The sequence below is a fragment of the Phaethon aethereus genome, assembly GCF_964289735.1.
Source record: "Phaethon aethereus genome assembly, chromosome: 12".
NCBI classification, from domain to species: domain Eukaryota; kingdom Metazoa; phylum Chordata; class Aves; order Phaethontiformes; family Phaethontidae; genus Phaethon; species Phaethon aethereus.
In genome coordinates, this window is record NC_138588.1 from 15,028,633 (window position 1) to 15,043,231 (window position 14,599).

Sequence of the window (14,599 nt, forward strand, 5' to 3'; positions counted from 1 at the left end):
AACAAACAATGTAATAAACCAATGTGAAGAGGATTATTACCAGCAGATGCTAAAAATCAAACTGGAAGATAGAGAGTTGCTTCTGTTCACAGAACCCCTGCCAGTTTCCAACATTCATGCATCACTATACACAAGAGATACATCACAAGCTGTAAAGACTTAGCTTAACTGCCCCCTAGCTATGTATTAAAAGAACACCAGATGACATGTCTAATGCTTGTAATAACTTTTACGTACTGCTTAACCCTAGTCAATCTTGTGATTATTTCTTTCAAAATTGTCTCTCAATATGCAAATCGCTTCAAATGGAACTACTGCACCTCAGAGCTAAAGAGCAAATTTCCATTACACATACTTCTAAGATAAGGTAAATGGTTGGTATTATTAAATTCAGTATCATAATTTGAACATGTTCTGAGGCTGGAGGACTAGGACATAGTAAGTTTTGCTGTTTTGCCATCAATATATCAATTAGTGTAGCCTGTAGCTAGAGACACAAACTCTTTTCTCCTTTCTAAAATACTGTATTTGTCCCATCTGAAGCTGTGATTCAGTTAAATCAGAATCACAGAAAAGCCTGCCAATTTTGGACAGAACTGTAAACTTGCACAGAATGGAATTCGTTGCCCGTTCCAACATCTGCCAAACCCATGTTTAAGCAAAGATGTTCCCCATCTTAATACAGATTTAGTGAATTGCAATGTTTTGAGACAAACCCCATCCTACCAGCAGTCCCATTATATCAGCCAGTATGTAGGAAGCTTTCTTCCTAAGATTGTCTAGATGGGAAAGGATCAAAGACTCTCTGCAGTTAGATTCATGTTTTTCACAACAGATTTCTGTCATGATTCAGAAACAACAACAATCTTACTCCTTGTTGTTCAGGAGGATTTTACCAGGGCTCTTATGGCAGGCACCACTTTCAAACACAGTTAAAGGCTGCAGATGTAATTTGCTCAGTAGTATTCTACCATTGAAAAAATTGGTAAAACAAGTCAAAGTGTAACTTTAAGGTCTTGAGAGGAAAGGTGCTGAGCATTATTGTTTATGGAAGGCACTGCTGAGAGATTTTTTTTTTTTTAATACCAACTGAACTGAGCAGATGGGTCAGCTGTATTTTCTCATGTAGCAATGTCCCTTAAAAATGACCATTGAGAGGATAGTTTAGTGTCCACTGAGGTGTCCAAAGGCAGGCCTTCCACACTTGCAGATTATTAACCATTTTTGCATGTTTTTGTAAAAGATAAGCCCCGCTCCTTGGATTTTTAGTTTTCCAAGAGTTTTTTGGCTTTTTTTTTAAAAAAAACAATTCCTTGTACATTCATTAGTTTAATACCTGAATTTAGTGAAATATCCCAGGTGCAAACATTAAAGTTGCATTTCCTTTCTACTTTCATTTCTCAAGATACCTGAGATATTTTCATCAAACAAATCCCCTGCAACCAAAGAGATGTAGGATATGGATAGCACCCTTGTGCCCTCATGCTCTTTTCCTGTATTAACAATCCTAGACAGTAAGGACAGTTTCTAGAAGGATCTGGGGCAGAGTGCACCACATGTTCTGTATGTCTCCATGCCCATGACTGTGGGGAAACTCTGCTTAATGGGGTTTCTACCTGTTTTCTAACAGAAGTTCTTGTCTGTTCTCAATTTTGCTAGAACTTTGCAATCAGTGCATTCCTATTTATTTCATATTCCAGAAGTCATTCCTTTCCTCAAAACTTGGCCTACATGCAGAAACAAGTTCATAAGATCATTTTTAAATAATTTATGGGAATAAGTGTGTATTCTTACTACTTTAGTCAGAAGGGGAAATCAGTTTATACAAGTATAAACCCAAGAACCATGATTACAGACGATTAAATAACTGCACTCTCTGCTAACTTTCTCCCTCCCCAGTACTTAAGTCCCCAGTAACCCTTCTAGAGATGGTGAAGTACTATGTCAGTACATTGCAACTTTTGCCTCAAATTAATGATTAAATTTTGATAACAGCTTTGGATATAAAGTTTGTTGTCAGCATTCCTATGTCTTCTATAACACATTCATTTTCAGTATTTAATTTCTCATGTTCTATTCTCCTGCTCCGACATCCAAGTAAATGTCAAGGTACTCGCAGAATACTATCACAGTTGCTACAATGAAGTGTTCAGGCTAGAAGCAAACATAACTTCCTCAAGCTTAACTACTGAAAAATTTACAGAGTTTTCCCATCAGCCAAACTCAAGCAATATCCTGACCACAGCAGGAGTTTCAAAAGCTGTTTAGTGTAACAGTGGCACAGAAAGACTCGGTAACCCTGAAATCTTTACCCCATAAAATACAGAGATTGCACATTCTGTCATTTTGGGGTTATAAGAATCTAAGTGAACTTCATGAGCCCACAGACCTCTGTGCATCTGGGGGGGAACGACACCTAGATCATATTCCCCAAAGCTGCGGATGCACCAATGTGCCAGAAACCTCCTACCAGAAGCCCAACAGAGATGGGCAATTGAGAAACAAGCACTTTGGAACTGGGCCTCAAGATGGTAACTGTATTGTCCAAATACCACTTAGCATTTTTTTTTTGTATTTGTGAGCTTTCATGTTGTTAAAACCAAAAAAACTTTCACTCACCTAAGATCAAATTCGATTTCACTGAAAAAAAAACTAACCAGAATTACTGTTGACAGTTATGAAACAAAGGAAAAGCAGTAAAGAAAATCTGTCTAGTACGGCTTATTTACATTTTCCTCTAATATATTAGGGAAGGTCATCTCCCTCCAAAACTTTTACATACAGAAAAAACAACACAGAAGAGGAGATTACAATAATTTCATAAAGCAAGCCACAAACCCTCCACACTCCAGCGGTTTCACAACCATGTCCTTCCTATGTCTGCCGTTTATCTCCATATATTAAAAAAGTACCAATTTCATCCATACAAACAAGAAATGTTTTCACTATAGAGGTAGGTTTTGGAAGACTGCAGATGGGTTTCTAACTCCCAACACAGATTATCTAGTGTGATTTTTTTTTTTCCCACCTCTAACTCAATTGCTGAGACAAACAACTTTAAAATGTGGACACTGCTTAAAAGCTACATAGAGGTTGACTCTAGTTACTAATGTTGACCATACAACCCACACTTACTCAACAAAATGTGGAGACTTGACATTGTTGATTACTTTTTCACTTAGGTGGTGATTACCAGTTATAAAGACTGGAAGTAATCAATCCCAGCTTAACAGCTGGACCTACTGATGAAACAAAAAAAAAAAAAAACAATGCAAAACTAAACAAAAGAAAGATTATGTCCACAATTTTGGAAAGAAGATGTGGAAAAATACAAAATCCCAAGGAAAACACACAAAAACTAAGCACAAATTCGTCCAACAATGGAAATGGCCATATTTTTGTAGGAAAATGCTTAGTAACTTTTAAATTCTTCCTCCAAGATTCTCTTTTGTCATTGTCTTAAATTGTTCTGCACATCATCAATAGCCACAGCTGTTAAATTGTGAAGACGTGACAAGAAGTCTCTAAGCAAACAACTGCTGAGAGTGAGAACCTTTTCTTTAGGATAATCAGGGATGGCTGACAAAAGGGGGCCTTACCGAATGCCCTTTCAACAATTTCTACACCAAGAAATGCAGAGAGAGGAGGAGGGGGAAGAAAGGGAACAGTGGGGGGGAGCACCACACTGCAAGAACAGAACAGCATCCTTTGCTGACATACATTGCTTCGCAAGTAGAAAAGAAATCTCAGTAGTTTAGTGCACATATCGCACATAGAACTTGCACCAGGTAAGAACTGAGCGCCTCTAGTCAGAGCTCTGAACAACTTCTAGCATGGTACCATGTTTTCCTTCAACATTTCTCACGTAGGTGAAGGTTTTATTAGCTACAGAGTACACTGCCAATAAGACTGAGCATTCCTTTAAAAACAGAAGCTGGTAAAAACTTTATACATTATAAAGTTACAGTGATAAAAAGTAGTAAAAACCGTAACAGCTTTGGCCTTACTACCTGGGAAGAAAAGCAAGGGCATGAAATGCCTCAGTTTGGCATTATGCTTGACACAAATTTGAAACTGAAATGTTGAGGAAACCCATAAAAAGTCCACTTCTCTAGTAACGTGGTAGCGGAAACAAACACTGTTCAGGTATACTAAGTAAAGTTTTATACTTTTTTTTTTTGTCCAGGCAACAATATAAAAGCCCATCCCTTAGTCTGTGGAAGAGCTCTTACAAGTAGAGACCAGTCATTGCTGAAAGAATGGGGAATGCCCTAGTGCCAACAAAAAGTAACTAGTGGTTATGTCTTAAAAGGATGTTGACAATTTCTTCTATAAAGGTATTGTAGGGGTACAAGTCAAAAGATTTCTGGGGGAGTTCCAGAGGAAAATCCTACAAGAAAAAGAGTAAAGAAGGAAAATATTTCCCAATTTTCTTATTTCTTCAGTGTACTTCAGTTAAAGAACAAAAATCTTACTGCTCTTCACTGTTATCAACTGACATTGCCAACTGAGACATTAAACATCCTCCTCCTGCCTTAATACTGAAATTTAAACACACTAAGGATCAGCCATGTGCACTCTCAGCTTCGAAACAGATTGTCCTCTCAGGATATTCAAATCAGCTAATCAAAGCAATAGCAATAAGGCAGCACTTGTAAAAACCTTAAAACAAGAGCTTCCTCAAACTTTCTGTAACCACAACAGTTCTACAGCGTTAAGACTTTGTTATCTCTTTTGCTACAAAGGCCATTGTCTACAACTGCCATTTGCCATTTCACTTCCATCTCAGCCAAAAAGCACTTCTGCCCCCTAACCCCACCCCTCCATCTCAGAATTTGTTCCTCTCTCCATTACTATTTAAAATAATTAAAGATACCTTTGAGCTCTAGATGCATTTGGAAGACACCCAAAATTACAGATTCCATACAAAAAGAAAACTATGTTGTTAGACCACAGCTATTAATCCGTTAATTTAAGGCAAGATACTAAAATTAATTTAAAAAAAAATGAGTAGCAGAAAGGCAAAATTTTTGCCTATGCACATAGTTTGATGAGCATTTATTTTTGTGATAGTCTAAGTTGCAGTAGCCTTCCTCTGTCCCCACTAAGCCTTCCCACCTTCACATCATTCCTCTCAGTTACACCAGTGCAATAGCTGCAAGTGGCTCCACGACAAACAGCATCAGGGAATTCATTTGGGTTAAACACCATCTTTCTTTTAATTCTATTATCTTAAGCCAGATCAGTTCCCTGTTCAGTTAGCCACACATGCAGCTGTGCCCACACAAGGAAGGGCAAAATGAAAAAGTGAGAACAAACAGCTGGAACTTCTAAGAAAATATGATTGTTGTAGTAGAGAATAAGGCTCAGCTGGATGCACTCTTAAGTGTAAACATTTAAAAGCAGAGCAAAAGATATTATTAGGATATCAAAACACAGATATTGCAAATTATTGGCATGACAGTGGGACCAGAAGTCACGTCACTGCCACAACAAGTAAGCAAAATTACAAACTCTCCACAAAGTATAGCCTGCTACGTGTAAAAGGCCCAGCGTTCCACAAAATGCAGTGCTGCACACACACACAGATTCCCTCCAGGAGCACGTTTCCAGAAACCTTCTGCTTGCATAACCTTTCACTCTTGTGAAATGTAGAAACCTGTACATGAAGAATTGGGCTTATACTTCCTGTAATTCACAAATATGAAAATCAGTTCAGCCAAGTTACAAAAGGAGAAAGGGTTATCTAGTAATGCTCCTACTTAGCTGTATATATCCCATCCAACCATCTTAAGACTTCAATGTCTACTTTTTGTGAAAAGGAAATAAGGAGCCTCCTGTCCAATCATTGCCCAAAGCCCATGTTACTAGCTTCAGAACATGATCCACCTTCTCCATTTTTTCTTAATACTATCTTATTCAAAATCTACCTTTATTTTTAGACAGAAGCTTAGTTAACTGTGGTTAAATAGTCATAATTTTAAAATGCAGGAATAAAAAAAATCTCAGCTTGTTTATTTTTGGCTGATTCAAAGTTGTACCAAAAGTGCTTAGACTCTCTCCACAGTCTACATTCCTTTTACATTCCAATAAGAGAGACCTCTCTTAGTAGCAGTAGCAAGTTGAATTTTGAGTAAGTCATACTCTTCACTATTAGCATTTTACCCCTCATGTTACCTCACAAAGAACCACACAGGAACCTCCTCCTCTCCCCTCCACATCAATTAGCTTGCTCTGGAAGCAACTACTAGCACGTTCTGAAACTAGTATTTATTTTTACCTAAGCAATACCTCAGCCCCACAGCTTCTTTCAAAAAAGTAGTGGGATCTCACTGAAAAAAAGCCCTAAATTAGTCAAATTCTTTTGTGCATGGATGAACAACAGGAAAGCAAAGCCTTGGGGCCTCTGGGGAGGAACCCTGTCCCTGCAGACCTACTCTGATGTGCTTGGGAGATAAGGCTCCATAGTGACACTTAAGGAAAGGCCTGCTCACATTTGAATTTCTGCATTCCTCAAGAACAATTCATGGCAATCACTAACTTTGCAGAGGAGCTACATGAAAGCTTTGGCCAATGAATGAGGGTCATCTGCTCTTTATCACAAGGGTAAACCTCATCCTGGCCAGTTTCTAACCTTTTAACCCTGTGAATTCTTAATTTGCACATGAATAATGGAATTCTTGCCAAGAGTGCAACCTTCAGCTTCCAGTTCCTAACTTTAGAAACCAAGACCTGATCTCCTTGTGTGTTCAAACCTTAAACTCTTGGACAGATTAAAAGTTTTTGATTTCCAAATGCAACACTAAACATTACAATTCTGAAGCAAAAGATAAGCTTACTGGCAAAAGCTCTGACTAGGCAACGTAAAAGAACATCCTTGCACCCTGCTGCTACCAGTGACTGAAGAGAGCATTTGCTTTTTTCCACCAAAGAAAGAATGCCCATTTAATGCCTATTCTCCACCTGTTTAATATGTATAGTTCGTTCTGTACCCTGACCACAAGGTAATTTGCCTTCACAGCAACCAACAACTGCTTCTAAACAAAATTATAAGCATACAAAATCCCCCCCAAGACTTTATTTCACTTAAAATATCTGCAAAGTTCAATCAACTCATGATAGCAGGCAGAAACACTGTAAAAATGAGATACAAAACTGATTTTGCATGTGTTTTATGGGCTTCAAAATATAACAATAGACATTACTGCCGTATTTCACAGCTTTACAGTAAAGATGACATCCTGAAACCAGTCACACTGGAATATGAAGAGACTGGTACATAGGACAACTTCATGTTTGGCCTCTAGTTAACCACTTAATCACTAAGTCAACAACACCTACTGTGATCATTATGGATCCACTATCTCTTCCAGTTTTCTAACAGCCATAGGAAACCTTTCAAGTATTCAAAGAAGAAAAAGAAACCTTTTGTCACAGTCTTACAGAGAAGGGGAGGGGGTGTAAAGAAAAAAGAAAGAAGGAATAAAAAAAAAAAAAAAGGCTGCAAAACCAGAGTCTTACTCCACATGCAATCTATTGGTTCAAAAATCTTGGCAAAAATCTTCCCTTGTCAAAAAAACAAAAACCAATTAAACCATCTTTCTAGTGAAAGAACATGCATGTAAAAAACAAACATTTCTAAAAGTTCAGTACTGTCTGAACAAAACCAGATACTACAAGTGTATTACTATGCTGTACTACTAGAGTACTCTGTACTATTCCAGAAGTTCTCTGATACTGAGCACAGAGCTCATCCTACAATGTCTCAGGTTTAAAATGGCTCTGAATTTTCCAGTCCTACACGTAGAATCCATCAGCCACTGCTTTGCTCTATATTTATGAACAACAATAAAATTCCTATCCTCTTAAGAAATGTTTTCTTCAGTCTATTTATTAATGGTACTCACACTCTGAAACCTAATGATGTGAATTTAAATGTCAACAATATTAGTACTTCATTTTTCAACATTTTATCAAAAGTATCCAAGAACTGCTTGGTCTAGTAATCCTGTATGTAAGATGCCATCATACAAAGTAACAAGTAACCAGGTTTTTGAAATCGAGAGTTCACAGATCGGCCTCTTACAGCATGTGAAAAATTCATCCCTTACTTGAAGCCACCTGCTTCCAGGATGGTTTTCAACTGCGCAACACTCTCAGTCACTGAACAAGATATTTCACACCTTGCTGGGGTATTTATAATCAGTTCAGAGGCACACAGAAAAAAAACTAACAAATGTTAACATTCAGACATTTTTTAATGTAAGCTAGTGTACTGATTGTATTAACTAGTTTCACATTGAATTTGGTAAAACTTGTAATTTACAATTAATGCCAAGTTTCCATTGAGGTATCAGCACCACAGTTGTGTGCAACTTGCTACTAAGAACAGGGTTGAAGAGGTCAAAGGAAGCCTTTTCCTATTAGATTAAGTTCATCAGTTAAGTCCTATTATAGAGGGAACATGAGAAGACTACATAAACTGTGTACTCTCTGTGTTATACTTTCTTTTAAATGACTCCATATACTTCCAGAAAACAAAAAAAGATAGTGCTGTAGAAGCAGCCTACTGGTAATGCTCTGCACTGGCATGGAAAAAGGCATGGTATTCACTTTCTAACACATCCCTTGCTCAATACATTTAAAGATGCTAGTAAAATTGAGGGTAACACATACTCGGGGTCTGACTTAAAGCCATAAAGGCACTTATACCCAGCTATTTCCTTCATCATTCACCCAGCAGTAGGGATGTCACTGGTTCTGCTAGACACCCTAGAAACATGACCCCCACTTTCTAGCGGAACCACGCAGCAGGCCCTTACAGTCAGTTCCAAACGAGTCCCAAAAGGGAGAGCACCCACATCTGCTTGATTGAAAACACGTGTCAGAAAAGCAAGGGCTTGCTAATATAACCCCCTCAGTCGCCCAGAAAACCTTTCCGTTCTTTCCCCTCACAAAGACAGCCATCTCTATTAATCATTCTGCCCTGCCCCAAGATGGCACAACACAACATCAACCTATTCCGCAAGAAATTATAATTTTCTTTTCAGATTTGTAGATAACCCTTGTAAGGCTGCCTGAACAGCACTTGGGAAACAAAACCCAGGACTTCTGTAGCCTATTGCCAGCATGACTCTGCATCACCTGCTGCTCTGGAGACCAGTGACCCACATGAGCTATCCACACAAGGCACCATTGCCCAAGACGTCTCATAGGTGGCTGCACCACTCCCGCCACATGAGGAAGTCGGAAAGGGGCCACCACAAATTTTGCTCATCATCTTTACAAATTTAAAAAGAAACAAAGGTTCTGCAGAATTGACCTCCTCTCTTCTTTTGTAATTTGTCTTTTCAGGTACATAATCAAAACGATAGTTTGTTGTGCACTGTTCAGGAAACTGCTGTCACAAACTCAGTATCAGGTTAATAAACAAGAGTTGGAACTTACTTGCTAGTGTAAGGTGGCTTTTTTGACTGAGAATGGCCCCGTATTTGTTCAGAGCTAAGCACTGGTAAAATCCTTCATCAGACAGTTCTCCTTTCTTTCCTTCCACCTCACTGATATATAACGAGCCATTGGATAAAGTGTAGATCCGTTCATTTTCAGATACTTTGCCTCCATTTTTCAGCCACGTAATAGTTATAGGAGCTTCACCACGGGCCTGGCAGTCTAAAACCACCGGATCCTTCCTTGAGACAGTAACGTCCTGAGGCTCTTTCACAAAAAACAGTTCACTAAAGCACCACACTCCTAAGAGAGAGAAAACAAGATTTTGCCTGTAAGCATGGACGTGCAAGTTACCAAGGGCATTTGTGAGCCACGAGTCATCTTGTTGAACTCACAGCACGAGGTAAAACTATCGTTATTACAGGCTCCGAGGTCTCCGAGCCCTCCAAACTCGGAAAACTCTGGGAAAGCTGTGGTACTGACTTCGAGTAAAGCCATCAGGCTGTAAAACACCCAGGCGTTTGCCTCCTGGTTTTCAAACGCGTGGCGTCAAGAAGCTAGACAACCAGAGCCTGAAACACCCGCGTACCCGTACCACGGCTCAGCACGGCAGGCGCTGCGTGTCGAGGTGAACGGGACCGGCCCAGGCGGCAGGCGCGGGGAACCGCTCCGCAGCGGCGGGAGCTGCCCCACAGGTGCGACCGTTACTGCTGCCGAGGCAGCGCCGCCCAGGGAGCCGGGGCGCCCCAGCCGCTCGCTAATTTTACAAGCCTGCCGAAGGAGCCGGAGCGGGGCGAGTCATAAAAGGCTAATTTTACAAGAAATCGTTAGCGAAACGCCCTCGCCAGCGAGCGGAAGGGCCGCGAATCGCCCGGCGCCCCTCAGGGCCCCAGGCGCCCCTCAGAGCCCGCTCGCGGGACCCTCCTGCCCCCCCCGCCCCAGCTCGCGAAGGCGCGAGCGCGTGGCTAATTAACGGTCGCTCACCGCCTAACGCGCTGGTGGGCAGTTACCCGCCGCGCGCACGCAGGAGCGAGGCCCCGCGGCCCGCTCGCGCCCCCTGGCGGCGGGGCGAGGCGCCCAGGAGCCCCTCCGCGCCGCGGCACGGCGTGAACAAAGCGCGGGGCCGGTTCCCACTCCCGCCGGTCCCGCCGACGCCGGATAAATAAAACCACGTGCGGCGGAGCGGGGCAAGGGTGCGGGCGGACAATGGGCCTTTGGGGCGGGCGGACTCACCTGGCAGCGGGAGCAGCAGCGCCCGCAGCAGCGCCCGCAGCAGCGCCCGGCGGCGGAGCGGCGCCATTTAGCGGGAGGCGGCTGGCATGCCTCGCCGGCCGCCGCGAGAGAGACCGGTCAGCGGGCGGGGGGAGGAGACAGGGGACGGACGGAGCGGCCCCGGCGCGCCCGTCCCGGCCCTACTCTCCGCATCTCGTCTCCATTGGCCTTTGGGGAGGAGAGGGGCGAGGGGCAGGGCCGGGCGGGGGGCGGAGGGAGGGACGCCGCTGGACGGGGCGGGGCGGGGGGCCGCGGCGGACAATACCCTGGGGGGGCGCGGCAGGACCCGCCGGCCCCGCACACGAGGGGCGGTGGGCTCCGGCGCCATCTGGGGCGGGGGAGCTACGTCCGACCCCCGCCCGTCGAGGGGTGAGCACCCGTGCTACCCCGGAGACGCGGCGTCTCCCAGACAGCGCCGGGACCCGACGGCAGGGACCCGACGGCAGGTCCCCGCGGGCCCACCGCGGCAGCCCCGAGCCGGCCCAGTTCTGGCGGCTCCGGTACTTCGCGGGCAGGGGCTGAGCCGCTCGGGCCGGAGCCGCCGGACATGCCTTGCCCCAGGGCGCAGGGTGCCCCTGGACACCGCATAGTGCCGCCCTCTCCTCGCCGGCAGGGCCAGCAGCAGCCAGAACATGCGCTTGGCCAGACCCAGCTTTACCCAAGGCCTGTGCCAAAACTAGAGCTGCCCACATGCGACTGGTGGAGGTGCTCAGGCCGAGCCCCAGACCCTGGACCTGTTTGGGGCCAGTGCAGGGATGTGCCCCACAACCTTGTGAAACTGGCTTTCCCAGGCACACAAACTAATTTTTGAATGCAAGGAGGGGAATTGATCAGAAATGGAATGCCATTTTGCCAATAGCTCTCCCTGACCCTTTCATGCAGCAGTGATAAAACCACTTCCAGGCAGCCGTGTGGGGCAGTGCTCTGCTGCTGAAGATGAGCCACCCTTCACTTGTCTCCAGCAGCCAGCACCCAGAAGTTCCCGTTTTCCTCAAGTCCAAAATGTAGTTTGCCAAAACGTAACCTAAACTGCAAAGGCAGGGCTTGAGAATCATGCTTCACCCCTCTATGGCTGATTTGTTATGAGAGATACCATCAAACCAAAGGCTGGCACTGTCATTTAAGTTTTCAGCTTCACCTGCAATTTTACTCTATGGTTGCAGCCCGTGAATTCTAAGCTCTTTTTTGTCCATTCAGAGTTCTAGTTTCTAAAGTTACTATGGAGGAAGGCATCTTCTTACTCAGCAGATTTGCCCCCTGTTTGCATTCATTGTGAGAGCTGCTGACTTCAGTGACAGGCAAGTTTTTACTGCTTTTTGTTCCTGCCAGCACCACAAAGCTCACAGAGCTGGGAGCCAGCAGCCAAACTTGGTCCCTTCTGCTGCAGCATCACCAGGAATGGCTACAGCCTCACTCCGTGCCGTCTCTGAAAGCCTTCAGGAGAAAATCAGAGCTATCTAAACATAAGACATATTTTGACTTATATCACCTTCCTTACTTGTCAAAAATATACAAGCAAAATAACACAGCTTGGTCTGACCTTAGTACAAGTTTTCAGGATGCTAATTAGGGAAGATTTGCTTTACATGCAAATCAGTTACCCAAAAGGTAGCCAGGCAGTTTCACAGTCACTTTGAAGAGCAGAACTGCATGTGCACCGCTTTGGTGTCCCAAGAGGAGTAAATGCAGCAACAGGATCCCCTTGACCCAGTATTTTTTAATTTTCCTCAGTGTTTTACTTTATGCAGTCAACAAAGTGTGAACTATGAAAAAAAAGTATCACTTACAGACAATGTTGTTTATATTATTTTTGCATATTAATCATTAAACTCAGGACTTCCCTCTGCAGCTCATGCTGGTGCTGTACTGCTAAACTCTGGTTTCACACATCAGAGTGACCTGAATTTGAGAGTTCCTGGAGGACCTCGGCACATCTAGAAGACAAACACACCAACTGGTCAATTGGTGGAGAGGCTGAAACTGTCCCTGGCTAGACGTAATGTTATTCCCCTGCAGCCCTTCGCTCTGCGCAGCAGGGCGCTGCTTCCCGCAGGCACAAGCGGGTGGCTGTGCTGGCTGTACTGCCCCGCGCTAGACACTATCCCACCCATCCCAGGAAGGGCACCTCATTGCCCAATTCACCAACCCTTTTTGAAGCAAGAGTTGGTCCTGGTGGACCAAGGGACAAAAAAAGCTGACAGAGCACGAGTTGTAGTCCTGCCTGTGGGCTGGTTTCCATTAGCTTTGTCATCTGTGCTCACTGCTGTATTCTGCTGTGGTCGGGAAACCGCTTTACCATCTCCCTGGACTACGCTGTGCCAGCAGGAGGTTTTGACTCGTGAGATCAAATGCAATATTTGTCTTAAACGGCTTAACAAAGAAAAGCACTGCCCATTGGAGCGCTCCTTGTGCCTGGGTTTGGGCAGCTGTTGAACACCAGTATTTCCATTTCCACATTTCTGTGAGCAAAACAAATAATAAATTCCTTACTAGAATTAAGCAGTTCTGTAACTAGATGAGTATAAACTCACCCTCTTTAATTTGTCAGCTGTCATTATTAACATATTTTCCAGTAATTAATTGGATTAGAGAGAGTGCAGACTTGGCGATAACATCTCTAAAGCTATACTTCACTGCAAGCTGATAAACCCATTGAACCACCGTTTAAAGGCACTGCCAACCATAACTTGGTAAATACACCACGATAGTAAATATGGAGCCATTAAACAAAATCACCTACTTGGCTAACCATCTCACAAAAGCATTATCTTGAGAAAGCCGAAATGGCAGTCCAGGATGAGTACAAGATATTGCCAGTCAACATAAACAAAGCTATGCCTACTTTGCTCCAGGGCAATTTTTCTTCTGTCACCAACACTGACTTTTTTGCTTGACTCAATCTGTATTTTTGGTGTATGTGGGAAACTATGCAAACTTCCCCAGTTTTTGTGGTTCTTTTCAGTCAGACCCATATAAACCCTTTTCTAGCTTTCTCGTAGATTTTGGGGTCTGCAAACAAGCTGCACACATCTTTCAGAGAAATAGTAACTTGTAATACTTCAACAGTCAGCTCCTCAAAGCTTTAAAACCTGAGTCAGTAGTAAGAGCTTTCTTTGAAGTGCTACCAGCAGCTGGAATAACAGCATGCTGTCCAGGTTGCTGTCTGTAAATAACCTGATTTACCTTATGCTGCATTTCAGCCTGAGCCTCAGCCCTGGCAAGCCCAGTTTATGTGTCTCTTGAAAAGAAAGATTTTCAAAAATCAGATTGACATGAACAAATCTAGCTCAGGGCTTTGCTCCACTGCTCTTCAATGTGTGTGTAAGGGCAGCTGTCAGTCCATCCAGGATGGCTAAACTGGGATGGGGCCATAAAATCCAGAATTTTGGTCCCATTATGAACCATCAAGGAGAGAGAGGCACTTTCAAAGGTGAATTAAGTCTCATGACCATGCTGTTCACACACTTTGTCTGAAGAGTTACCAACATCCCCAGAAAGGGAACTAATAGGCAGGACGTTTTTCCCTGGGATGGAACGTAGCAGCCTCAAGAAAAGGAAAGAAGCTGAAAATTCACCTGTAACTGGAATCGCCCAAGGTGAACCCTGTATTTAAGGGATCTCTGCAGCCACAAGCCCCAAGGTGGAGAATGTGGTTTCTTTCCAGGTTGGAGTAAGATTTTTCTGGTATTAGACCATTTACATTTCTTTCAGCTTAAACCAGAAATAGTTCAGTTTGGTCTGTGGTCAGTTTTGCACTGAGCATTTCAGCTCTACCTGAGAAAAAGAATAGCATCATGTTAGGTTTCTCATCTCTGCGGTCCAGGAAAAGCCATCACAGCAGCACAGATGTGTTTGGCATGGCCACAAACTGCTCGAGCTG

The 14,599-nt window shown here is 43.5% G+C and overlaps 1 protein-coding gene across 1 annotated transcript in view; it reads right to left on the reverse strand.

The window, feature by feature from the left end:
• PRTG (protogenin) overlaps nucleotides 1–10,747 on the reverse strand; it is a gene marked incomplete at its 5' end in the record, with an annotated part of 85,299 nt that extends 74,552 nt beyond the window's left edge. Inside the window, 2 exons of the mRNA XM_082005073.1 lie at nucleotides 9,448–9,750; nucleotides 10,681–10,747. Of these exons, the coding sequence (XP_081861199.1) occupies nucleotides 9,448–9,750; nucleotides 10,681–10,747 (370 nt within the window). The remainder of the gene's footprint in view (nucleotides 1–9,447; nucleotides 9,751–10,680) is intronic.
• Nucleotides 10,748–14,599: the final 3,852 nt, after the last annotated feature.